Genomic DNA, 27623 nt, shown 5'->3' with positions numbered 1-27623 from the left:
GTGGATTCCCCAGAACCAAATTGAGAGAAGTGGGGTTATCCTGTGACAAGAGTTATCCTCCACCAATGTTGATCAAGAAAAACATCATCATTAATGCATTGTGGCATCTTGCTGTGTACAAATTAGATGCTGTGTTTCCCTTATCACAACAATAACTACTCTCAGACCTTGAATGGCTGTTTGGCATCCTAAGGAGGGGTCCTGTATGGTGTTATTTAAATGGAGTCTTCTCTTATTAATGTTTAAAAGACAGCAATAACTAGCAGTCAAAAAGGGCCATCACTCTCACTGGCTGGTCAGGGAAAGGCTCAGATGGAAGGGGTGAGTAACACTGAAGCAGTGGTTTAGGGGAAAGGTCACCAAGCCAAACCATGGCCAGAGATGACAAAACATCCAAATGAGCCAATTGGACAAGTTGCAAGGGCAATTAGATGTGTTGCCTTTTTCCTGAAACTTGGTAAGAATTTAAAAGTATAACAAACAGAAGCAAAAGGGGGAGAACATGGTGACATGATCAGAGTGGTGCAAGAGAGCCCTCTGTAATGGGGAATGTTCCTGTCCAGTCTGTCAGCAGGGAGAGTTTCGCAGGTGTTTAAACTTTTAGAGTTACCAACCAGGTTGATGTGATTGACTGCCTCAAACACCCTGTTCTTCACTGCCAACCCAAACCGTTGGAACTGTAAAACAAAAAGAAGAGGAGCTATTAGACTTCAATCCATCAAGACTACTGAAAGCAAGCAGCTGAATGCACAGTGTGTCCTCTCTGTGTCCAGTGACGAGGAAGTTCTGCATGGCATTTCATGTGAAACATAAAGCAGAGGCTCCCTCTGCTCTCGCAGAAGGTTGTCAGAGATCTCATTGACTCTGTTTCAAATACAACCTTGCAAGCTGTAGCTGTCAATTATCCCTCAGCCAATAATGTTACGTTATTTCATATGTTCTTATGACATAGGAGACCATTCAGCCCAAAGAATCTGTGCCATCTCTCTGATCAGTCCCATTCCTATTGCCTTACAACCTGCTCTCTCTCTCTCCCTTTCGCTCTCTCCCTCTCTCTCTCCCCTCTCTCTCTCCCCTCTCTCTCCCTCTCTCTCTCTCTCCCTCCCTCTCTCTCCCTCTCACTCTTCCCCTCTCTCTCTCCCTTTCTCCCCCCTCTCTCTCTCTCTCTCTCTCTCTCTCTCTCTCTCTCTCATTAACCCATTAATCCCCTCAATTTTCCTGCCACCAACCTACACCAAGGGGTAATTTACAGCACCTAATTAACCCACCAACATGCACAATGTCGGGATGTGGGAGGAAACTGGAGCACCCTGGGGAAACCCGTGCAGTCATATGGAGAACATGCAAATTCCACACCGACAGCACCTGAAGTCAGGTTCAACCCCGGGTCACTGGAGTAGTGGGGCAGCTGTATGATCTGCTGCACCACCCTAGGTAATCTGCTTATTCCCTGACGAATGAGTGTGGGGGCTTGCTGAACACAATTGGGCTTGCTTGTTTCCAACAGTTCAACAACAACTGCGCTTCAAAAGTAATTAACCAGTTAACGTCCCCAAAGGTATATCTTTCATATTTCCTTAAGGCATAGAAGGAAGCCAATCAGCCCATCGAGTCTATGCCAGCTCTCAGATAATCCTGCCAATCCCATTCCACCACTTACTTCAAAGTCGTAGCATCATAGAGCACTACAGCAGGGAAGCAGGCCATTTGGGCCATCACATCCATGCCAACTGTTGCATGCTAGTCCCATTTAACTTGAGCTCCATAGCCTTCTATGCATTGGCAAGTTAGATGCTTGTCCAGATGCTTCCTAAACATAGTGATAGTATCTGCTTCCACCGCTTCCTCAGGCAGCGTACTTCCCTGAAATCTATTCTCTCTTACTTGACAATTCACACCCTCCGTCTCTCCTACTGAGGAAGTGAAGGGTTAAGAATTGCAACCATACCTATAACTAGTAAACTAAATATATATATGCATTTATATTTCTCTAGCAAGGACAAGCAAGCTGCTGACCCACTAGTTAGGTTGGAATGTTACCTTTGTTTCGGGTAACGGATCATTCCGATATGTCAGACGGTGGTGATACTGGGTGTAATTAACATCAAGGTGAAGGCTTGGTCTGAACAATGAAGGGTGATACCTGCCTTTGAATGCCTTGATTATAACTCAATTATACTAAGACAAGAGGTGTGATAGCTGTCTCGGGATCTCTATAGCTTGACCAAAACTAGCAGTGCCATTTGCATGGGATGTGCGTGACAATTCCTGTACAAATGTCTGTCTGCCCTTTGTGCGGGGAGAACTCGGGAAGCGACCCTTAGTGAGTGCTGAAGAGAATTCTCCTAGCGGTGCACTGCTAATAAAGGTATTTGTTCGAATTGACCTTGTGGCACTGTGTTACTTACAGTGAACAGAAGGGGAAAATTAATTTCGGGACGACACTACCATCCACTTTTGCTCAGCAGCCAATTACCCCAACAACCTGTGAGTATTTGGGATGTGGGAGGAAACTGGAGCATCCCAGAGGAAACCCAGTGATCATCAGGAGAACAAGAGTGAAAATCTTTCTTTCTTGAAGAGAAAGAATATGAGAGTTTGAATTTAGTAGCAACTGGCACAAGGTGTTAACAGAGAAAAAGTGGGGCACCTCAATACCTAAATGCCTACATCCCCCAGAGATATTCTGTGGAATTTCCAGCAGGACAGAGATAAACATGCTGGAACACTGCTCAAACTGAGTGGGGTCGACAGACCACCCTAAACCGCATGGGACTGGGAAATCACCATCAACAGAGGCAGCTTTGACCACCCGATTCAGCAGGAGCCCTTCTCACCTCTGAGTAATCCACCACCACGTACATTTCAATGTACTTCTTTGCCCTCAGGAACTCATTCCTCTGCAATGGAAAGGTACAGTAAATGCAACATGACCTGGTGATTCTCAGTACTGTCAATGTTCCCATTGTTAATAGTTAACCAAGAACTGTGCAAACAATTAACCAGAGACTGTGGGTCAACCCCAATATGAAGGAATTGCTGCAAGGACAATGGGCATCTGATGGTGCAATACAGACTGGAAATGAAATTTAAAACACTGCAGATGCTGGAAATCTGAAATAAAAACAGAAAACACTCAACAGATCAGGCGGAATCTGTGGAGGGAGAAACATAGAACAGCACAGCACAGGAACAGGCCCTTTGGCCCACGATGTTGTTCTGAACTAATTAAACGCCTAACTGAACAAATCCCTTCTGTCTACACAATGTCCATTTCCCTTCATTCTTTACACATTCATGTGCCCATCTAAGAGTCCCTTAAACACCTCTATTGTACTTACTTCCACTACCACCACTGGGAGCGCATTCCAGGCACCCACCACTCCCTGTATAAAAAACTTGCCCCGCACATCTCCTTTGAACTAACCCCACTCTCACCTTCAATGTATGCCCTCCAGTATAGACATTTCGACCTTGGGAGAAAGATACCAGATATCTACTCTATCTATGTCTCATGATCTTATAACTTCTATCAGGTCTCATCTCAGCCTCTGCCGCTCCAGAGAAAGCACCCAATTTGTCCCGTCTCTCTGTATAGCACATGTCCTGGGATCCAGGCAATCCTCCTCTGCGCCCTCTCCAAACCCTCCATATCCTTCCTATAAAGGGGTAACGAGAATTGAATGCAATAGCCCAGATGCAGCCTAACCAGAGTTTTATAAGGCTGCAACATAACTTCCTGACTCCTGAACAGCCGCCTGACCCGCTGAGTGTTTCCAGTGACATTTGAGTTTATTTCAGATTTCCAGCATCCTCAGTTTTTATTCACTGTTGGAAATATTTCAGTAGTCCTTCCTCATCACTGGTGCTAAATTCTGGAACTCCTTCCCAATGTCACTGTGGGAGTACTCTCACCAGAAGGACTGCAGTGATTCAAGAAAGTGGCTCACTACCATGTTCTCAAGGGCGGAAGAATAAATGCCAATGGTGCCCTGATCCCAAGAAATGAATGGAAGAGAATGATGAACAGGTTAGAAATGAGTTGAATACCTGCTGATGGAAATACTCCTTGGGCTATCCCTGAACACCAAACTGTGCTTCATGGGCACTTAATCAGTTGAGGTCCCCAAAGTTATATTTCTCAATGTTCCTTAAGGCATAGAAGGAAGCTGCTTGGCCCACTGAGTCTATGCTGGTTCTCAGAACAATCCCATCAATCCCACTCCACCACTTATTTCAAAGTCATAAAGTCATACAGCACAGAAACAGGCCCTTCAGCACATCGCGTCCATACTGACTGTTGCCGCTAACAAAGCCCCCTGTTACCTTGCCTAGACTATGTTGTTCTGACGAAGGGTCTGTCACCTGAAACATTAACTCTGTTTCTCTACCCACAGATGCCGCGTTACCTCCTGAGTATTTCCAGTATTTTCAGCTTTTATTACAGACTGGAATCTAGTCAAGGGGTTGGGGAATTTGCCTTGCTACCCTTCAGTTAGTACACAGTACCGTCACTGATAAAACACTGACTTAGTTTAAGATACCTCGCTCGGAGAGTTAAAGGTCTCCTCCACTTTTGGCTCTGAGCTGTCCCATGAAGTGTTGACCACACCACAAGTCTTCTGCGGCAGCCTGAGCTCCTCATATCTGTAGAGCGCGTGTTCGTTGCTGACTGATTCCTTTAGAGGTTCCATCAGATATCGTTGGCCATTGGTGCGGATATAACCACTAGAAATGGAAGAGAAAGAACCAAAGAGAACGTTGGACTTTCCAGTTATGGTCGGAATCTTAAGCAGCCAATAAAGGCCAAGCCGAAACCAGCCATTCAGCCCGAAAAAATCAAATTCTTCGACCAATCTTGCGTGACTTGCTACAAGTCGGTGGCATAGCCAGTAGAGCGCTGCCAGAGACCCCAGTTCAATCCTACCCTCCATTGCTGGTCTGTGTGGAGTTTGGACCTTCTCCCCTGTGAGCGGCACAGTAGTGCAGTGGTTAGCATAATGTATAACAGCGCTAGCAACCCTGGTTCAATTCCAGCTGCTGTCTGTTTGTACGTTCTCTTCGTGTCTGCGTAGGATTCCTCCGGGTGATCCGGTTTCCTCCCACATTCCAAAGACGTACGAGTTAGGAAGTTGTGGGCATGCTATGTTGGCACCAGAAGTGTGGCAACACTTGCGGGCTGCCCCCAGAACACTCTACGCAAAAGATGCATTTCACTGTGTGTTTTGATGTACATGTGACTAATGAAGAAATCTTCTCTTCTCTTCTGACTGCATGGGTTTCCCACAGGTGGCTCCAGTCACCTCCCACATCCCAAAGACGTGTGTTGGTAGGTTAATTGGGCTACTCTGGTGTGTAGGTGAATGATAGAATCTTTGGGAATAAGTGAGAATGTGGGGAGAATAAAAAAATGAAGGATTAATGTAAATAGGTGGTTGGTGGTTGGCATGGACTGAGAGGGGCCAAAGGCCCTGTTTCCGTGCTGTATGTCTCCAAGACTATAGAACATAGAACATAGAACACTACAGCACAGTACAGGCCCTTTGGCTCATAAGGTTGTGCAGAAATTTTATCCTGCTCTAAGATCTATCTAACCCTTCCCTCCCACATAGCCCCCTATTTTTCTATCATTCATGTGTCTAACTAAGAGTCTCTTAAATGTCCCTAATATATCTTCCCCCACAACCTCTTCAGGCAGTGCGTTCCACGCACCTACCAGTCTCTGTGTGAAAAAAACTGACCCCTGACATCCCCCTTATACCTTCCTCCAATCACCTTAAAATGATGTCCCCTCGTGTTAGCCATTGTCACCCTGGGAAAAAGTCTCTGACTCTTCACTCGATCGATGCCTCTTATCATCTTGTACACCCCTATCTGAATGTCTTCTTCATTCCTGAAGAGCTCTGGGCTGAGGGAAGTTTTGCAGATGCCCCGACCTTACCTGAGTCCGTCACAAGTGCTGAAGCTGGCCGAGGAACCTTCCTCCCCCTTTACGTAACCATGGTAATAGCAATGATCCTAAATGTAGCAGAAAAATAGGCATGGGATTGTCAGCAAATCATGTCACCCAGAAACATCCACTTAAGAAGAGGTTGATGACAAGGAGCTCAATATTACGCTCACACAGAACATGCAATTCACCAGAAACCTTGGGTTTCTTTCTCAACCGACCAAGTTTGAGCTGGATTAAGTTTGGATCCAGTGACCCTTGCCATTCAATCTCCATTTCACAGATGGTAGTAAGAGCAGGGGATTTCCCTTGGGTCCTGGGGAACATTTATCCCTCTCCCAGTGATCAAAACAGGTGATCTGGTCATTAGCTTTATTTCTGTTTGTTGAAGTTTATAGTGTGTGAACTCTCTGCTGCATTTCCTATACTGCAACGGTCTATGTACAACACTGATGTAAAGTACTTTAGCTTTCTGGATGAGGTTACAAGAAAGGTGGCACAGTGACACAGTGAGGAGAGCCGCTGCCTCACAGCTCCAGCAACCTGACCTCCTACAATATGTAGAATTTGTATGTTCTCCCTGTGACTCCATAGGTTTCCTCTGGGTGCTTCCACGTCCAAAAGCTGGGTGGTGCAGAGAGTTGTGGACACAGCCCAGCGCGTCACGGACACCAGCCTCCCCTCCTTGGACTCTCACTGCCTTGGTGAAGCAGCCAGCATAATCAAAGACCCCACCCACCCGGGTCATTCTCTCTTCTCTCCTCTCCTATCAGGTAGAAGATACAGGAGCCTGAGGGTATGTACCACTAGGCTCAAGGACAGCTTCTACTCCATTGTGATAAGACTATTGAACAGTTCCCTATACAATGAGATGGATCTCTGACCTCACGATCTACCTTGTTGTGACCTTGCACCTTATTGCACTGCACTTTCTCTGTAGCTGTGACACTTTGCTCTGTACTGTTATTGTTTTTACCTGTACTACATCAATGCACTCTGTACTAACCCAATGTAACTGCCCTGTGTAATGAATTGACCTGTACGATCAGTATGCAAGACAAATTTTTTACTGTACCTTGGTACAAGTGACAATAATAAACCAATACCAATAACAAATTGGCTGCTGAAAGTTGCCTCTCGTGGGTAGATGAGTGGTGGAATCTGGGGGCAGTTGTTGGGAAGGTGGGGAGAATAAAATGGGTTAAGGTAGAATTAGTGTAAAAATGAGAGGTTGACAGTCGGAGCAGATGAATGTCCTGATTCTGAGCTGTGTCTATGACTCCAGGACAAGCTTGTATTTAAGAATCTAAGTGAACATGCCACACTGTGACAGGAGCTGAGAACCGTCATGCCACTATGTGAAAAGTCACCTGGAATAGTCAGTGAGTGCATAGAGCACAGCAGGTAGTGCTGCTGCCTCACAGCACTAGAGACTCGGTTTCGATTCTGCCTTCAAGTAACAGAACATTAGAACATTACATTAGAGCACAGTACAGGCCCTGTGGCCGACAATGTTAGGCCAGCATTTTATCCTGCTCTAAGATCTATCTAACCCTTCCCTCCCACATAGCCCTCATCATTCATGTGTCAGGCATTGACCACAGGCTTGCTCACTGGCTAAGTGTTTCACTGCATGAGTAATGTCACCAGTGTTCGCTGGGTTATGTTCACGACATTCCTCTGAAGAATGAACATAACTTGTTTAATTAAGAAAAGGTGATTCAAATGACAGGCATAACCAGCATTTGGAACATCTTGTTTACAGATGGGCTGTGACTGTCTTTGCTCATAATGGCGCATTCCAGGACATGTTGTAACCTGATGAAGAAACCTGTTTTTACACAGATAATTAACTCAATAACAATTCCTGCCCTGGGCTAGTCAGCACACATTGTCTGTAGACTCTCACAGGTTTCACCTCAATGGTCTGAAAAGCAGTTGGGAATGTGGTCTCTAAAATCAACACCAGTTCAGCCTGGGGTGAGGAGGGAGGTTGTACAATTTTAACCCCCGCTGTCGACAAGCTCATGCGTAAACTTAATTATAACACCGGAGGCCATTCAGCCCATCTGGCCCATGCTTACTCCCACAGAACAATTGCATCAGTTCCAAGCCCTATTTCCCTCCGCCCCTGCAAATTATTCTCCCCGTCAACTACCCCCCACCCCCAGATTCTACCACTCACTGACACACTAAGGACAATTTACAGCCGCCAATTAATTGCATGTCTTTGGGATATGGGAGGAAACCAGAGCACCTGAGGAAACCCACACAGTCACAGGGAGAACATGCAAACTCCACACAGACAGCACCAGAGGTCTGGATGGAACCTGGGTTGCTGGAGCTGTGAAGAAGCAGCTCTGTTTGCTATGCTGCTGTGCTGCCCTCACTGCATCAGTAAGTATATTCAAGACTGAGATTGGCTTTGGAAAGCAAAGGTCACAGGGACCGGCCAATGCTCATGTCAGTCATTGAATGGTGATCGTGCTCAAGGCGGCAAAGTAGTGTGGCGGTTAGCGTAACGCTATTATAGCGCCAGTGACCCGGGGTTCAATTCCCGCCGCTGCCTGTAAGGAGTTTGTACGTTCACTCCGTGTCTGCGTGGGTTTCCTCCGGGTTCTCCGGTTTCCTCCCACATTCCAAAGATGTACAAGTTAGGAGCTGTGGGCATGCTATGTTAGCGCCAGAAGACTTGTGACACTTGCGGGCTGCCCCCCAGCATATCCTCAGTAACACAAAAAGAAGCATTTCACTGTGTGTTTCAGTGTACATGTGACTAATAAATAAATATCAAAAAATATCAATATTAGAAATGTCTGGCTTATACTTCTGTCACCTCACAAGCTAAAGGCTTGTGGAAAAGAGAGCAGAGATTTCGTAACAAATGTTAAAACAGACCAATATTTCACAGACTGTCAAGAACTTTGGAGATTCCTGAGCTTGCAAGAGGTAAGTCTGATTAATAAAAAGAATTAAACAGAATCATGTAGTGCCCTACAATGTGGTCACACCTTCCTTAGGTTGGAACGTTTTGTGCTGTACTCACCGGATAGAGGGGGGTGTCCTGCACTTCAGTCCCATTTTCCAAGGTGTAGGTTTCCGTGTAGTTCTTGGCAAATAGACCCCTGTAAAGTGGAGAGAGAGGAAACGGTACAGTGGGATTTAGACATGAGAAGGGGCAAAACTTAATCTGCTTTGGTTGGCTGAGGTTAATATGAGTAGTGGAAGCAACAGAAAGTGCAATGCGCAGGTCTATCTCCTTAACTGGTGACAGAAGTCACAATATGATTGGGTGGTTCAGTCAGGAGAGTGACTGCTCACCTTGGGCTCCAACCAGGAGAGTGACCTCTGGTTCTGAGGCTCCAGGCAAGGGATTAACCATCCACCTGCCCCAGACATTCACCTCGGGCAGTCAGCACCTCACCGCATCAGGTGTCTGGAGGTTGGGTCCAGGGACAATGGTGTGGTGATTGGTGGGGAGGCTGGAGAAGAAGGGAGGGTGATGATCTGAAGGTGACATGGGTCACTGTCGTCACCGGCTGTGGTCTTCTCCTGAGACTATGTCCCTCATTCTGTTCTCTCCATTGAGGAGAAACAGCCTCTCAGCATCCACACTGTCAATGCCTTGGTTATGTCAGGAGTGAAGCCATAAAGAGAAGCTTGAACATTGCATTGATAGGATGACGAGCAGGACTCTCTTTGCCCTGTGTCTTCACCCTTTGATCTGCATCCTTCCCCTAAAGTTACTTTTCCCTTCATTCCCACACCTTGGGAGCCTAATCACCCATGGACATTGGTACCTTGCTGACAGATACCCCTGAATTCTCTGGAATCTTCCAGAAGTCCTGGTCAGAAACACAGGGCAAGCTATCCTGTGGCACCATGTGTCAGGAGCAACCCAATCGCAGGAAAAAACTGGGAAAGGTCACCAACCCTCTGAGGGTTCCTATGTAAACATACTGGAACAACTCTTGGAATAAAGCCACCTACTCATTCTTCTCGAGGTGTATGACCAGCTCTTTGCCTTCTACAGGTACTCCATACCGAACAACCAATGGATAAAGACCCTGCAACAGAAAAGATCTCAATGGAGCAAATTGAAAAATGAACTTAGAATTCATTAAGTGGAGAAAAGGCTTGATTGGCACCTCTTCTCCCATTCAAATCTGGACCATTAGCTCTCAGTTTTTCTGCCTGTTATCTTCTGGTTTCTTTACTGACTAAAGCCACCCTGTATTGCTATTCTGTTAGAAACTTCCCCCACCATTACTCCTCTATGTTTTCCTCTCTCTGTCCATCCTAGACTGCTGTACACTCAGTCCTTGCTATCTATTGATCTGTTATCCACAGATTCACCTACTCACAAGGTTGGTCCAACTTCAATTTTTTTCGGATATTTTATATATATATATATATATATATATATATATATATATATATATATATGCACATACACATTGAGGAACCAATCACTGTCCAAATCAACAGGTGACCAGTTTCCAGACCACTTGTGTCAAATGGCTCCCCATTGTGCACTTTTCTAATAGAGACTGTTTATTGTTTATCAAGGCTGCACCTTGTGATTTCATGAACAATTCACTGCTTGTAAGTTTTACTAGAAGTAGTTTGTTAGCTAATGTCATTTCTTTTTGGGTATTTAAATGTTTTAGTGTGTTTATCAACACCTTTAGAACATTAGTGGGCATATTCATGTTTATTTGGATCATGTATTGAGGGTAAAGGAGAGGATATCTGTAGTATCCACATTCTTGGCATCCACACAAGTTGTTGGCATGCTATGTTGGCGCTGGAAGCGTGGCAACACTTGCGGGTTGCCCCCAGAACACTCTACGTAAAAGATGCATTTCACTGTGTGTTTTGATGTACATGTGACTAATAAAGATATCTTATCTTATCTTTGTTTATCTTGGAAGTCCATCCTTCTATTCCTCATGGACAGAAGACTTATTATAGTCATGTTTTATTTGGAACCATTAGCTGTCTTTATCCCATTGTAACAGCAGGATCCCTGTTCCACACCAAGACCCCTTTGATTGAAGCAGCCACATGTTGAGATGTTAATACAAGCCTGTCACTGGGTTTTGCACTGTACCTCACTCTCTCGTTTCTGCTTGACGTGGAGTTTGCGCGGTTTCACCACCTGGTAATTCTGTACTCCGGGTAGCCTGGAGGCAGAGCTCACTGCAAACAAACAACACACGTTGACTAAGCATCATCCAGAACCAAAATGTCAGGTGGAAGTGAGTTCTTTTCTACTTTCTCAGAGAAGATACGCAAGCTTGAAAGCCCGGACGGCCAGACTCAAGAACCGCTTCTTCCCCACTGCTATCAGACTGCAAAACCAATCACATTTTTCACATCCCCTTCCCAGTGGTGCTGCCATGTTCTCAGACTCTTAATTCTACCTCTTCTATTATTGACATTTTAGCATTTCCTTTTGCACTTGTTCATAGAAACATAGAAAACCTACAGCACAATTCAGGCTCTTCGGCCCACAAAGCTGTGCCGAACATGTCCCTACCTTAGAAATTACTAGGCTTACCCATAGCCCTCTATTTTTCTGAACTCCATGTACCTATCCAAAAGTCTCTTAAAAGACCCTATCGTATCCCCCTCCACCACCGTTGCCGGCAGCCTATTCCACGGACTCTCTGAGTAAAAAACTTACCCCTGACATCTCCGCTATACCTACTTGCCAGCACCTTAAACCTATAAACAAATGTTCAGTTTGCATTACTGTACTCTTTTGCAGCTGTTACTGTATTTATTGTATTTATTATTGCCATGTATACTATTTACTCTGTGAGCTCCACATGAACAAGGAATTTCATTGCACCCGAGTGTATATGTCAACAAACTAATCTGAATCTAAATCTGAATCAGAATCAGAAGCAAAATCAGAGTTTCTGCAGTGCTGGACAGATCCAGAAAACCCGAATGCAATTCTCACCATGGTAGCTGGGTAATTTCAATTCAATTAATTAAATATTGTGACCAGAAAAGTAATGGGCTGTAATTGATAGGAGAATAAAATCTGGCCATAGTAAACACTGCAGATGCTGGAAATCTGAAATCGAAACAGAAGCAGTTAGCAGGCCAAGCAGCATCTGCGGAGACAGAAACAGTTATCGCTTCATTAGAGCTAGGAAGACTTAGAAAACAAGCTTGTTTTAAGTTGCTGAGTAATGGAGAGAAATGGCAAGGTCTCTGATAGGATGTCTCCTGAGATAGAGGTGTCATGAAAGGAAAGAATCTGAGCTGGAAGCAGAGTATTTCCACCTAACCCCTTCAGAGACAGGCAAAAGAGACACAAGAGACTGCAGATGCTAGAATCTGGAGCAACAAACAATCTACTGGAGGAACTCAGCGGCTTGAGTGACATCTGTGGGGGGGGGGCGCGGGGGAGGGAGAGGGATTCTTCCTGATGTTCTGATGAAACGTCGACAAGTCCTTTACTCCCACAGCTGCTGCTCAACCTTCTGAATTCCCCAGCAGATTGGCCTGTTGCTCCAGAGACTGGCATAGCTTGGACCCAAACAGGTTCCCACAGCTACAGCTTTGATATAGAGGAAGTGAGCTGGAGTTAATGGGGGAGTTGTTCACATGAGGTGTGTTGAGCCAGGAGAAGGAGGGTGGTGGAGGGAGACTGACAGGGCCTCTGCTCAAGGGGAAAGTGAAGGGTGCTCAAATTTTATAAAAAAAGTAACCCAAATGACAAATGTTGCAAATACTTCAAGACGTTAACCTGAAATTTTCACTGTTTCTCTCCCCAATAGAATCTACCTGACCTGCCGAGTATTACCAGCATTTTCTGATTTTATTTCACAGATTCAATACAGCAGGGAGACAGACCATCCATCCCACAACATCCATGCTGAACCAGTGGGTACCCATCTGAATTAATCCCATTCTTCCACCACTTGGTTCATTGCCTTCAGTGTGTAGTCAAGCACTGTCAACGACTCTGCCTCCACCATTGTTTCAGGCAGTGCATTCCAGGTACTTGCCACTCTCTGGATGAAAATGGTCCCCCTCAGATCCCCTCTGAATCTCTTACTCTTTACCTTAAATCTATTTCCTCTAGCTTTATCCGCGGTTGACATGGGGAAAGGTTTCCTGCAGTCTACCCTATCTACCCTATCTTTAAATTAATGGGTGGGAAGTTCAAGGCAGATATCAGAGGAAGGTTTTTTACCCAGAGAGTGGTTGGGGCACGGAATGCGCTCCCTGGGGCAGTGGTAGAGGCAGGTACATTGGTCAAATTCAAGAGATTACTAGATAGGCATATGGAGGAATTTAAAATAGAGGGATATGTGGGAGGAAGGGGTTAGATAGTCTTAGGCAAAGTTTAAAGGTCGGCACAACATTGTGGGCTTGAAGGGCCTGTATTGTGCTGTACTGTTCTATGTTCTATGTTCTATACCCCTTATGAATTTATAAATCTCAGTCATGTCCCCTCTTAACCTCCTCTGCTCCAGCAAAAGTAAAATTTCACACATGAAAAGAACTTTCCCTCTCCTGGAATCAGGGACTGCACAAGTTCTCAGCTCACACAGTGAGGCTGGGCTCATTACAACCAACCTGAAGGGAATTAGTTTGATTCTTGGCAAAGGCTGGCTTCACAACACACAAAAGTGGGCGAGGTGCAGAATAATAAGCCTTGAACAAAGTGCTGAGATCTTCAGGGGACATTAGCATGATCTCTTTACCCTGAATCTACCCAGGGACTGCCTCCTCCTCTTTCATTGGGTGTCCTGAGTTGGACAATAATACAGGTCGGGATGTTTATTTGTGGTGGGGTTACTGTGGACAGGCTAGGTGCCAACTTTCATCTGCCCATCTTCAACGTCAAGATGCTCTCAACCTAAAACAGGAGTGTACTCAATTTATAATCATCAAGAAATCCAGCATGGAAACAGGTCCTTTGGCCCACTAAGTCTGTGCCAACCACTTACACATATCCTACACTAAACCCTCAACCATGCTGACTGTGAAGCCTATCTACACTAATCCCATTTGCCTGCTTTGGGCCCATATCTTATGCTGTTCCTATCTAAGTATCTGTCCAAACCAGCTCCTCTGGCAGCTTGTTCCAGATAACTACCAACCTCTGTGTGAAAAACTTAACCCTCACATCTTTAAATCTTTCCCCCTCACCTTAAACCTGTGCCCTCTAGTTCTAGACTCTCCATCCCTGAGAAAAAGACTCTATCTATCCTATCTATGTCCTTCATAATTTTATTAACCTTCATAAGATCACCCCTACATTCCAGTGGGAGTAAACAGAGCCTGTCCAATCTCTCCTTTTAGCTACAGGCCTCCGTTCCAGGCAACATCCTGGTGAATGTCTTCTGCACTCTCTCTATTGCTACCACAACCTTCCTGTAGTGTGGTGATCAGAACTGTACACAATACTCTAAGTGCAGTCTAACTAATGCTTTGTACTACTGCAACATGACATCCCAACTTTTATACTCAATGCCTCATCCTATAGAGGTAAGTATAGCAAATGTCTTTTTCACCAACTTATCTAACTGTGTTGCCACATTCTGGGAGCTATGGACTTGCACCCCAAGGTCTTTCTGTACATGAGCACTCCTTAGGTCCCAGCCATTTACTTTTTAAATGTCCAACCAAAATTCTTTGGAGATTCAGGACAGTATCCAAAGTTTTAACTTGATGGAAGCAAGTGTTAACCTAACAGCTAAGTCTGAGACCTGTTATCTCCATGGTAACTGGCAGGTTCCATGGTTACTAGTGCAAGCCCCAAGTATGCTTCTGGACATGAAGGTGATCCAAGGATCTGTTAACTTTATCACTTATTGTTCAACAGAAACGGTCACTTGGAGTTGACAGACTCAGCTGTAAAGCTTCTTTGCAAAATTAGAGCTATGCAAGATGATACAGAGGAGTACAATTGGCAGTTAAACACTAAATGAAAATCAAAAAAATACTGAAAATGCTGGAAATTAACTTATTGAACAGAAAATACTGGAGACACTCAGCAGGTCAGGCAGCATCGGTGGAGCATGAAACAGAAGTAATGTTTCAGGTCCAAAACCCTTCTTCAACCTGAAACGTTACCTCTGTTTCACTTTCCGCAGATGCTGCCTGACCTGCTGAGTGTTTCCAGCATTTTCTGCAGTTAAACGTGCTCACTGTTGACATTTCCAAACTATTCAGTTCTTTTTTTTGATTGTACAAATGTTTATTTGCTAAAAGCACTGCAAAAGGACATCTAGTGCCAAACTGCTACAACTAATACAAAAAATTAGAAGAAAAGCTATGCAAACTACAGAACTACAGCAATAATTCTAACTAACACCTGCTAAACGCACACACAACACTTCAGATAAGAATCGCATTTTCACCATCCATGACACACGTGATCCCCTGAGGGGTCACTATTTAGTTCTTTGTCCCCTGTATCAAATGCTGAGCAACGCAGTGAACGAGAGAATGGAACATGGGGGCGACAGAGCTGAGAGTTCTTATCGAAGCTCTTCTCCCTCTCAACTGTTCCCTCACTGATCCAGTGACTCACAAGCTATGTAGTGTTGAATCTGGGGTTGTACAGATGCAAACGGTGGTGATAATTCTCTGTCAATGATCTCAGTGGTCTAAGTTTGTAATGATGGGAGTGAAATACAGAGGAAGAGAAGTGGTGTTTCTGTGGTTTACCAGGACATATAAATAACTTTGTCATCAGTCAGCAGGCCCAGGATCACTCTGCTCAGCAGCCTCGGTATTTGCTGAATAGGATTTAAACTGACCCTGAGCAAAGGGGATTGGGCAAGTCTTGTATATGTGGTTGCAAAAGAGGGGGTTTCCACCAGAGATAACCAAGCTCCTGGAGGTGAACTGACCCCTGCAGTTACAAGCAATACATGCTGCTCCTCAGACACTGCCAGTATATTCTTCCGTTGCCTCTTCCTTGCTGGAGGATGCTGTAGTACCTCTGGCACCTGGCTGTGTGGTGTAAGACTGATCCATTACCAGTCCAGGGAGTTTGGCAGAGGTGGATGGTGAGGCTTACATCCACATTGGCCCAGGCATCTCCATCATTCCGCTGGCTTGTTGGGTGACATTGGGGTTATTGGACATGTTGTGTGCTGAATTAACCCCTTGATTCCCAACTGTGTCATCGGAGCTGGGCTTAGATCAGGGGAAGGGGAGAGTGCAGGGTAAATCATGCCAGTTGTCAGCAAGGGTAGAAAGAACAGAGCCCCTGTGGACAGACCTTCTTGTAGTTACAGATTTGCCCCTCTGCCCCAACAGCACTCCCCCCACAACCGTCCTCACCAAAGAAATGGAAGCCTTTACTATCACACTGAGGTGGGCTGGGGGTTCGTTGAGCCATACTTGAGGTCTGCTCCCCCTACACCTGTGGGAAGTCAGGCAGAGCAGCAAATCCAAGCCCACACTCACTCCGAGCGGCCAATGAAAGCGGTGTATTGCCAGCCCTCGTAACCAAGAACACAAGAGTAGGCCACTCAAGCCTACCCCGCCATTCAATATAATCATGGCTGATCTGCCCCAGGGCTCACCTCCTCCTCTGTGCCAGCTCTATTCCTTGATCTTTCAAAACTTCATCTATCTACCCTTTTAAATACCTCCAATGATCTAGTCTCCACAAAACTATGGGGTAGAGAATTGCAGTCATTCTGTGAGAAGAAATGTTTACCTAACTCAGTTTTAAATGACCTTCTCTTTACTTTGTAACCATGACACCTTGTTCGAGTGGAAATATCTTAACGTTGACCCTATCGTGCCCCCTTAGGATCTTATGTTTCAGGAAGATCACCCATGATTCTTCTGAACTCCAAAGGGAACCAACCCCTCTGGTGACGTCCTCCAACGCTGGTGCACCTGGTGCCTCTGTGAGTGGCCGAGATTGTATAAGGTGGGTGTGGAAGGTGGTCACCTTTGTAACCAGTAGTGGGACATGTCTACCAGTTCGCAGCTGCCAATACCTGGCACCTACCCTGATACCAAAGCTCCCTTAGACACTTGTGTCCAGGTGCAGGGAGTGGCTTCTTGTGAGCTGGACCTCTGTCACGATCTGTTGCTGAGGCATCGATTGCCTCCTCCTGAGGTTGCCTAGCCATTTCCTCCTTTGGGCCCCACTGTTGCAAAGTCACAGTCTGAAAACCTGCCGGCTCCAGTAGGGAGGCTGGATGGATGGGATGGATGTGAAAAGGATGCTTCCTCTCATGGGAGAACCAATACTAGTGGCTACCGTTCAAGAATAAAGAGTGACCCATTGAGAATCTATTCCATCAGAGTCTTTCCAATTCTCTCCACGAAGGGCAATGGAAGGAGAATCTTTGACTGTTTTGAAGGCAGAGGTAAACAGATTCTTGATAAACAAGGAAGTGGGGTAGTTGGGAATGTGGGATTGAGGCTTCGGATCAACATGATCATTTGAATGCTGGAGAAAGCTTAAATGACCAAGTGCCCTGTTCCTGGTATGTATGCTTGTATTGGGGTGGACCAAATGCCTTCAAATTTGGACTAACTCAGTAAGGCAACTTGGTCTGCATAGATGAATTAGGCTGAACGGTCTGTTTCTGTGCTGTATGACTTATGACTCTATGATTCTAAATTGAACAGCAAGGCTGACAACGGTTTGCATTAATCCTTTCAAAGTTTTCTCCAAACCTTGCTCAGGAAAGAACCAACTTCTGTGAACAAAGTTGAGTCCTTCAAGAAACCAGCACTGAAACCACAGTTTTACTAATGAGGTTACACTGTTGACCATTCATCCCTTCCACTGCTTCTCTGCACTTGTCAGGGTTTCACTGATGGGTTGCAGAGAACTTGGGAAACTGTTAGGTCTCTGGTTTGCATTCATTGCAAAAAGGGAACCAAGAATAGTAGCACAGTGGCCCAGCTAGTGGAGCCACCGCCTCACAGCTCCAGAGACCCAGGTTCAATCCTGACCTTTGGTACTATCTCTACAAGGACCACGGTGGTTTCCTTTGGGTGATCTGGTTCCCTCCCATGTCTCAAGGATCTTCCTCAACTACCCACTCCCAGTGGCATAAGAGTGCTCACAATGTGAGTCCCTTCTCTCAAGGTACAATGGATCATTTTTACTCCACATCAAGTCCAAGAAGGGATAGCACTAATCTTTGAACCCGGTTTTATTCAATTGCACAAAAACGTCCAACTTCATCAGCTGGAAGGGATAACGGAGAATACTTCTCAAATGTGGGCATCCTCAGAAACGTGTCACCATTCCAACCTACTGCATGATAAAATGCAAACCACAGCCCTAACCAATGCACCTACCGTAGATCCGGAAACATAATTGACCGGGGTCAAGCTTCATCCTACAACCCTCACCTTAATCATCCTCACTGCAGTACTGTTTCCCTGAACCCCTTCCTTCAACAAGCTCTCGCTGCATGGAAGAACAGGGGAGGTCAATTGTAAGAGGAAAGTATACAGTAAATGACAGGACCCTTAGGAGCATTGATATACGGAGGGATCTTGGGGTGCAAATCCATAGCCTCCTGAATCTGGCTCCATTTGGAGGATGAGAGGTGACTTGATAGAGGTGTACAAAATGATAAGAGGCATAGATCAAGTGGACAGTCAGAGACTTTTTCCCAGGGCGACAATGGCTAACACGAGGGGGCATAAATTTAAGGTGATTGGAGGAAGATATAAGGGGGATTTCAGGGGTAAGTTTTTTTACACAGAGAGTGGTGGGTGCATGGAACACACTGCCGGCAGAGGTGGTGGAGGCAGATACATTAGGGACATTTAAGAGATTTGTAGATAGACACATGAATGATAGAAGGCGGCAGTAATAATAAACCTGATTCTGACTCGGAGATATTCCCCACAGGAATCCGAGCCTGTGACCTGTTCTCGTAGCCACATTGTGTATATGTGGGAGGAAACTGGAACACCAGGGGAGAAATGCACGCGGTCACAGAGAGAACGTGCAGACTCCACACACTAACAGCACTGGAGATCAGGATCGAACCCAGGTCACTGGAGCTGTGAGGCAGCTCCACTACCCACAATGTCACTGTGCCTCCCTCGATAAGGAGACCACAAGCAGCAGCTGGTGTGCACAACATCCCAAACCAAGCACCCGCCACCTCAGAACCTACAGGGTGGAAGCCAATCATCCTCTCGTGCCTGTTATTGAAAAGATCTCATGGAGTCATAGAGCAATACAGCATGGACACAGGCCCTTCGGCCCAACAAGTCCATGCTGACCATGGTACCCACCCAGCTAGTCCCACTAGATGTGTAAAAGATGCATACAAATCTGCAGTTAAAGTCACGACTAATAAACAATTTACAGATTTCATTTCCTTCTTTCAGGGTCTCAGGCTTGTCCCTGGTCTGTCCTTCTCTCTTGATTTCCCAGAATTTCTTGACACCAGGATTTCCGGGATTTCTTAACACCGTCCAATGTATTCAGGTTAAATCTGGAGGCAGGGGGATCACTTTAATATTCTACCCTGCTGAGTTTATTTCCTCTTTTGAAGCCTCCACACTCCCTCTCTTAGAAGTTAAAATTCAGTCCCTCTACCTCTGTCCCTCTATCACCTACACTCCCCCCCTTACCACCTGACTCCCCGAACTCCCCCTCCACCATTCCAGCCTCCCTTCACCTGCAGGTTATCCCGCAGAAACAATGCAAGGCTGACGCAGTGAGCCTTACAGACTCCAGGGAAACAAACAGGTCAGACTTTCCAGGAGTTTACATTCCCAGTGACTTATGCTAGGTCCACTCAAATATAGACACCCGTAGGAGATGGAACCAGACCTTCTGTGGTGTCCCTGAAGTGAATTAGCCAAAGGACCTGCACATACATTCCTCAGACACACACAATATATATACTGCAGGGGGTATACTGCAAGGACTGTGCTACCTCACAGCTCCAGTGACCTGGGTTCAATCCTGACCTCCAGTGCTGTCTGTGTGTGGAGTCTGCACGTTCTCCCTGTAACTGTGTGGGTTTCCTCTGGCTGCTCTGTTTTTCTCCCACATTCCAATAGTTTACTTGGCTGCCGTAACTTGCCCCCACTAAAGGTGGGTGGTAGAAGCTGGAGAGGGGGAAGTTGATGGGAATGTGGGGAGAATAGTTTACAGGGAAAATCAGTAGGAGAATGAGATTGTGAGCCTGCACAGACTCGATGGGCCAAATGGCCTCTTTCTCTGTCGTTAGGAAATAGAGAATTCAAATTTGATGATGATAAAGTTCAAGGTCCGCAGCAAAAGTACTCAGACAATTGTTGTCAAATAATTCTGGTGAAAGGTACATGGTTTAGCAATAAAGAGTAAAGACTTACCAAACTCTGGAGCAATGGAACAGAAGAGGAGAGAACACAAGAGGTATCGGGTACCAACCATGTTTCTGACACTTCACCTGCATTGGAGGCAGCAGGCTACTCAGCCGGAACACTTGTCTGAAGGATCTTGCGACAGTTCATCCGTAACACAGTTTCACTTCCTCATTCGGTGTGTGTGTTACAACTTGTGAGAGGAAGAATTTCATCAGCGGATTGTGATTAGCCATATAGCCAGAAAACAAAATTCCAACGAACTGTCACCTTATGCAGAAATTTTATTGTATGAGAAATACTGAAAGTCAGAGAGTCACAAAAATTAAGCAAAGTGTAAGACTTCATGGACCATATTTTGGTTTAATGTAATAGTTTGAAGCCATTATTTTCAAGATTTCCCAACTTCCACTAAGGCCCATGCCCTCTAGTCCTTAAAACACAAGTGGCCAAGTGCCAGAACTCTGTAACCACAATGCCCCATGTCCCAATCACTGGCAGGATACCATTTCTGTGGTAAGCTTTAACTTGGCCTGTCCTGGCGAGAAATAATTGGGATGTAGCTGTATCCTCTGCTGGTATCTGAATAAACCACAGACTCATACATATCCCGACCAACTCTAATGGATCAAGTCAGGAGTGCGATGGAACGCTGTCCACTTGCCTGGATGACTGCAGCTTCAACAACACTCAAGAAGCTCCACACCATACAGGAGCAGCCCAGCCTGCTTAATAGACACCCCATCCACAACGATTAACTCACTCCATCACTGATGCACTGCAGTAGCAGCCTGTACCATCTACAAGATGCACTGCAGCAAGTCAAGTCAAGTCGAGTTGAGTTTATTGACATATGCACAAGTACGGTGAGGTACAAGTGCAATGAAAACTTTGCTTGCAGCAGCATCACAGGCACGTAGATTCAGACAACACACAGAACATTAATTATAAAAGAAAGTGAACCAAGACTCCTTAGACAGCACCTTCCAAACCTAGAACCTCTACCAGCTAGAAGGACAAGGGTGGCAGAAGCACGGGGAAATTGGGACCTTCCATGTCCCTCCTGGGCCTTATTTTAGGACATCTCACCTCGAAAGCAATGCCTACCAAGGACTGAGGTTCACCAGCCAGATGCTGGCATCTAGGGGCTGGAGTGTTGCAATGGAACATAGTCAAAACACAAGGTGGTAGATTTAGTTTGCAGCTTGGCCTGGAGATTCGGATCAATAATATAAGCAAACACTCCCAACAATTAGGGACACACCCCACTATCTACAAGTTGTACAATGAAATGAGCTGCCAGAGGAAGTGCTGGAGACAAGTACATTAACAACATTTAAAATGTACATGGAGAGGTACATGAATAGGAAGGTTTAGAGGGACATGGGCCAAGTGCAGGCAAATGGGACTAGCTTAGATAGGAATCTTGGTTGGCATGGACCAGTTGGGCCGAAGGGCCTGTTTCCATGCTGTATAACTCTATGACTCTTCCTCACAGTGGTGGAGTCTTGATTTAGAGATGCCTCTCTCCCATAATCTGCTGTAATCTCTAATACAAAGCAGTGCTTCACGTTACATGAGTACGAATATTAAGAGTTCCTCCACTTTCAAATCAATCCGTGGTCTCTTTCACCAGCTCCTGTCACCGGCTGGTGTTGAGTGTTGGAATACTCCATCAGCACTTCCAGCATCAGCAACCTACAAGTAAGATAACTGCAGGATGGAGTTTCATATTTCTCATGTTTTTCTTTGACTTTGAAGAAGGCCATTCAACCCATTGAGTTTATGCCAGCTCTCAGGGCAATCCCGGCTGACTCATTCCCCCAGTCATTTCCCTGTCACACGCCAATCAACTCCATCCTGATTCTTCTAACATGAGGAGCAACTTACAGTGGCCAATTAACCTCCCAATGTTTTGAGGCACGTCGTGGGGAAATCCACACGGTCACAGGGAGAACATGCAAACTCCATACAGACAGCACTGGAGGTCAGGATTGAACCCAGATCTCTGGAGATACACAGTAGCAGCACTAACTGCTGCACCACTGTACCGCCATTTCTACAGGTACAGGAGATAGCAATGACCTACAGCAAATTTCACTCATTTAATGAACTCTAAACAATTTTTTTAAGGGGTTAGAATGCAAAGCAGAGTTTTAAACCAACTGAGCCAGATTTACAGGGATGTAACTGTTGCAGCTTTCACTGACATGTTTAATCCTCTCCTGTCTCGTCAAAGACACACGTCTGCCAGACTTCCCTCTCATCTTATTCCCCCAAATTCAAAACTGAACTTGTTCGGGTCGAACATGAGCTTTACTGAATCCTGCTTCGGGCAACCTTACAGTTAGCACCTTCCACTGGCGAGGCATGCAAGTCGGTCGCGTACCGATAATCTTGCCCCCAGTCTCCAATCTTAAACAGATCAGTCAGTAGAAATTCTGCCAGAACCCATCTCCATTCCTTATATAAAGGCGGCAAGTATTTGAAGGAAGGATTCCAGAGAGAACAAGCTCACACAAGAGGAACAAAGCATAACTGGGGCCCCCTGAAAGCCATTGCTAATTTGATCTCCTCTGTCATGTCTGCTTAAATTGCTTCCGTCTTTGAGTGCAAGGCTGCAGACAAAAGCCATTCAGCCTACAGTCCATGGGGCTGAAGTATTTTTCTTGTTTGCATTTGGCTCATTTGAATATTTATGCAACTCCTTGTTTGCACACTATTAGAAATTCTGTTTGCAGAACTTTTTCAAACCAACATTCAGCATCCAGAGAACCTTCTGCCTTAGTTTATCCTTCATTCAATTTTTGGTCAAAACGTTATATCACTTTTCCTAACTTCCAGTTAGAGAGGAAGAACACATTTATTCGTGGTCTTCTGATGTATTTAACTGTGAGGACAGGGGACTGTCATTAATGATGGCACAGTGGTGCAGATGGTGAAGCAGCTACCTCACAGCTCCAGAGACCGAGGTTCAATCCTGATCTCTGGTGCTGTCTGTGTGGAGTTTGCACATTCTCCGTGTGACTGCATGGGTTTCTTCCAGCTGCTATGGTTTCCTCCCTCCAACATGCAGGTCAGTACGTTAACTGGCAAGTGTAGACTGCGCCCATTGTATAGGTGAGTGGTAGAATCTCAAGTTGAGTTCATTGTCACGTGCACAAGTACAGTGAGGTACAGGTACAATGGAAAACTTGTGTGCAGCAGCATCACCTGCATGTAGATTCAGACAACACACAGAACATAAATTATACATATATTATATAAGAAGACCGTGCAAAACAAGATATTACTGCAAAAACAAACATAATCAGAGACAAGTCCATAGTAGTGAAAGGGGTAGGCCGCAATGTTCCGTTGCTGAGGTAGGGTTAGTGTTGTGCAAGGTGGTTCAAGAACCAAATAGTAGTTTTTCCTGCACCTGGTGGTGTGGGACTTCTGTATCTCCTGCCTGACAGCAGCAGCGAGAAGAAGGCATGACCAGGATGGTGGGGATTCTTGATGATAGATGCCACCTTCTTGAGGCAGCACCTCATGTAGATGCTCTCAGTGGTGGGGAGGGTTGTGCCTGTGATGGACAGGGCTGTGTCTGCTGCTGTCTTCAGCCCCTTGCATTCCTGTGCATTGGATTTACCATACCGGGACATGATGCAACCAGTCAGAGTACTTTCTGCAGTGTATCTGCAGAGACTTGTTAGAGTATTTGGTGACATGCCAAATTTCCTTAAACTCCTAAGAAATTAGTGGCGCTAGTGCGCCTCCTACATGATTACATCTACGTGCTGGGCCCAGGAAAGGTTGTCTGAGGTGTTAACACCCAGGAATTTGAAGCTGCTGACTCTCTCCAATGTCAATCAACCAATGAAAACTGACATGTGGTCTCCCGAGTTCCCCTTTCTGAAGCCAATGGTTAGTTTCTTGGTCTGGGAGGAAGTTGATGGGAATATGGGGAGAATAAAATGGGATTAGTGCCTGATGGTCTGTGCGCTCAGTAAATACTGTCACTCTTTTGCGTGTTCTCCCAATGATTGTGTGAGTTTCCCCCGGGTGCTCCAGTTTCCTCCCACGTCCCAAAGACGCTGGCATGTTAATTGGCCACTGTAATGTGCCCAGAGTGTTGGTGGATGGTGGAAGAATCAGGGGTATGGGGAGACAAAAATATGTGGGGGGATGGGGTTGATGGGAATGTTCTGAGAGGCAGCATGGACTCGATAGTCTGAATAGCCTCCTTTTATGCTGTAAGAAAATAAGGAAAATATATGAGCAAGTGGAATGTTTTGAAGCCCATTTAATATCCTCTGGGCATGAAATCAGCCTTCCATACCTCTTCCGTCCGAACAATGTGCTTGATTCATACTGAAATGGTCATTCAATGGAGGGTTGCTCAGTAAAGACTTATGTTGCCAAAGATGCCCACATCTTGTGGGTAGATAACTGGATTGAAGAAGTCTTGGGATGGGTCAATGAAGGGAAGATGGGCATGGGAACAGAGCAAAATTTAGGATTAGGACTGTTGTTTATACATGGGATTAACACCAATGTGGCTGATTTGGTTCAATTGTTGTGATTTTGGTTCCACCACCATCCAGATTATTCCTGAACAACATCAAATATCAGCTTGATAGCTTGCATGGGATTGGTCCCTGTGCTTGTTGGGATCCAAACCACAAAAGGCCACCTATCTGCTATCAGAGAGACTTCAGCGTCAGTTGGACTCAGCGAGAGTCTTGTGCATCCAGAGGTAAGGCCAGATGCAACTTAGACTGTGCTGGCCCAGAACAGGAAAGTTTGGAGGTCATAGGCAAGATCCAAGTGGGAGCATTTCATTTCAGCTGGTTGAACTTGTGCCAGAGTCTTAGGTTCAATCCAGACCTTGGGTGCTGTCCTTGTGGAGTTTGCCTGTTCTCCCTGTGACTGCATGGGTTTCCTTTGGGAGCTTTAGTTTCCTTCCGCATCCCAAAGATGTGAATGTTGGTCGGTTAATTGGCCACAGTAAGTTGCTCCAAGTGTGTTGGCGAGTGGTAGAATCTGGGAGAAGTTAAAGGGAGTGTGGAGAAAATAAAAGAAAGGGACTAATGTAGGATTAATGCAGATATGTGGTTGGTGGTTGGCACAGACTCAGTGGGCCGAAGGGCCTGTTTCCTTGCTTTGACTATGAACAGCTGATCTGGCAAGCCCCTTTGTTTTAGACCAATGAAATGAACCCCAGGCACGCAACCCCAATGACTAATGTCAGTGCGATCACTGAGGGCAGACAAATGTTAAGTTCTCCTAGCCAACAGAGAGGAAAAGCTTCCCAAGCTAATCACTAGTGAAGTTGCCCACATCTCACCAATTTTCTCTACAAAGGGACATCAATCAGCCTCATACATCTCCGCCTTCATCATTTGTAGCCAACTCCATCCACTGCCTGAACCATTAGTGGATAATAGTCCTCAGGGAAAGGGCAAGCTCGTTTACTAAGGCACGTCTTAATGAAACGTTTATGCACCACATTATTCTCCTCATTTTTTTGCAAGTAGCTTGCCAATTTCCAGAGAGACACAGCACCACTCAGCAATAACTTGTGCGGTGTGAAAGAGTGACAGCATTTACAGAATAATGACCCGGAGACACAAGTTCACTCCTCTGGGAATAGAAATTTGCCATCCTTACCCGCTCTGACCATTTGACTCTGGACCCAGAGCAATGTACTTAACTCAGAGATGCTTTTGGAAATGACCCAGCAGTCACTCAGTTCCAGGGCAGCTAGGGAGATGCAACAAATGCTGACCTTGTCTGTGATGTCCATATCTCATGGATGAATAAAAAGTCCAAATGGAAGGTTCCTTACACCATGGAAATGAATCCTGACCTGCTGCTTTCAGGAGCAGCAAGGTGGCAAACTAAGGATACATGTTATCCAAGAGAGGTGTCTTCTTCTGAAACCTAAGTATCAGTTTACATTAAATAAGGTGCACTTCTTCAGTACATGGCTCAATAGAAGCCAACAAGCAACCTGAGATTCATCAGATTAATTTAAAGCTTGACTGGAAACATTACGACAAAAGATTACACACTCTAGGCAGCTATTCTTCTTTGTAGGCAGTCCCTGTAGATCCAGGATGGTGAACTTCCACTGGTTCCGTGCGTTCTGAAGTGGTTAATGTGGGAACCGCAGGCTCTGACACAGATGGGGCAAGAGTCAGCCAATGGGGTGGGAAGGTGAGTAGTCGGAGAAGTGGTTTGCACCTAGTGCTGCTTGCACAGGGCTTCTGTGAGTTCCTGATGCATTGTCTTGAGGCTTTCAATACCATCCTGAATGTTTTGTCTCCACTTTGAGCAGTCATGGGCTAAGGATTCCCTGGAGTCTGTGGGGATGTTGCATTTCTTCAAGGAGGCTTTGAACACATCCATGAATCATTTTCTCTCTCTCTCTACCTTGTAATCTCTTCCCAAGACAGACCTTGCAATAGAGTGTCTGCCTTGGGAGACTGGTGCTTCTATTCTATTGATTAAAAGGGGAGAATGTAGAACATAGAACAGTACAGCACATGAACAGGCCCTTTGGCCCACCATGTCTGTGCTGACCACGATGCCAAATTAAACTAAAGCTGTCTGCCTGCACATGGTCTAATGTCCCTCCATTCCCTTCCTGTTCATGTGTCTGTCTAAATGCCTCTAAAACATTGCTATTACATCTGCTTCCACCATTTCCGCTTGCAGCTCGTTCTGGCACATACCAATCTTTGCATAAAAAATTTGCCTTATAGATCACATGGAACATAGAGCAGCACAGCACAGGAACAGGCCCTTCAGCCCACTATGTTGTACAAAACCAATTAAATAAGTAATCAAATGCCCAACTAAACTAATCCCTTCTGCCTACACAATATCCATATCCCTCCATTTCCTGCACATTCATGTGCCTAGCTAAGAGCTTCTTGAATGCCTCTTATCATATTTGCCTCCACCCCCAACCCTGGCAGTGTATTCCAGTCACCCACCACTCTCTGTGTAAAAAACCTGCCCCGCACATGCCCTCTAATCCAGGCAGCATCCTGGTAAACCTCTTCTGCACCATCTCCAAAGCCTCCACATCCCCTCTGTAATTGAATGCAATACTCCAGATGAGGTCTAACTAGAGCTTTATAAAGCTGCAACATGACTTCCTGACTCTTGAACTCAATTCCTCAACTAATGAAGGCAAGCATGCCATATGCCTCCTTTACCACCCTATCAACCTGTGTGACCAGTTTCAGGGAGCTATGGACTTGGACCCCAAGATCCCTTTGCATATCAACACTGTTAAGGGTCTTACCATTAATAGTGTACAGTCCCTTTATATTTGATCTCCCAAAGT

The 27623-nt window shown here is 45.5% G+C and overlaps 1 protein-coding gene across 3 annotated transcripts in view; it reads right to left on the bottom strand.

Annotated features, from left to right (window-relative positions):
• Window positions 1-20440, bottom strand: part of LOC127584417 (zinc metalloproteinase-disintegrin-like crotastatin) — a 57963-nt gene extending 37523 nt beyond the window's left edge. For 2 of the 3 annotated variants that reach the window (XM_052041209.1, XM_052041210.1), the window contains exons 1-8: window positions 20291-20440; window positions 11064-11152; window positions 9941-10017; window positions 8997-9075; window positions 5942-6018; window positions 4545-4728; window positions 2838-2900; window positions 615-677 (exon numbers count right to left, since the gene is read on the bottom strand). In XM_052041209.1, coding sequence (XP_051897169.1) covers window positions 615-677; window positions 2838-2900; window positions 4545-4728; window positions 5942-6018; window positions 8997-9075; window positions 9941-10017; window positions 11064-11152; window positions 20291-20351 — 693 coding nt within the window. In that variant the 5' untranslated portion in view covers window positions 20352-20440. The remainder of the gene's footprint in view (window positions 1-614; window positions 678-2837; window positions 2901-4544; window positions 4729-5941; window positions 6019-8996; window positions 9076-9940; window positions 10018-11063; window positions 11153-20290) is intronic. The other variant, XM_052041208.1, reaches the window with a different exon arrangement.
• Between the last annotated feature and the right edge of the window lie 7183 nt (window positions 20441-27623).

This window comes from Pristis pectinata, chromosome 29 (genome assembly GCF_009764475.1).
Source record: "Pristis pectinata isolate sPriPec2 chromosome 29, sPriPec2.1.pri, whole genome shotgun sequence".
NCBI lineage: Eukaryota > Metazoa > Chordata > Chondrichthyes > Rhinopristiformes > Pristidae > Pristis > Pristis pectinata.
The sequence above is the reverse complement of the archived record's forward strand: the minus strand, read 5'-3'. Positions and strand labels throughout refer to the sequence as shown.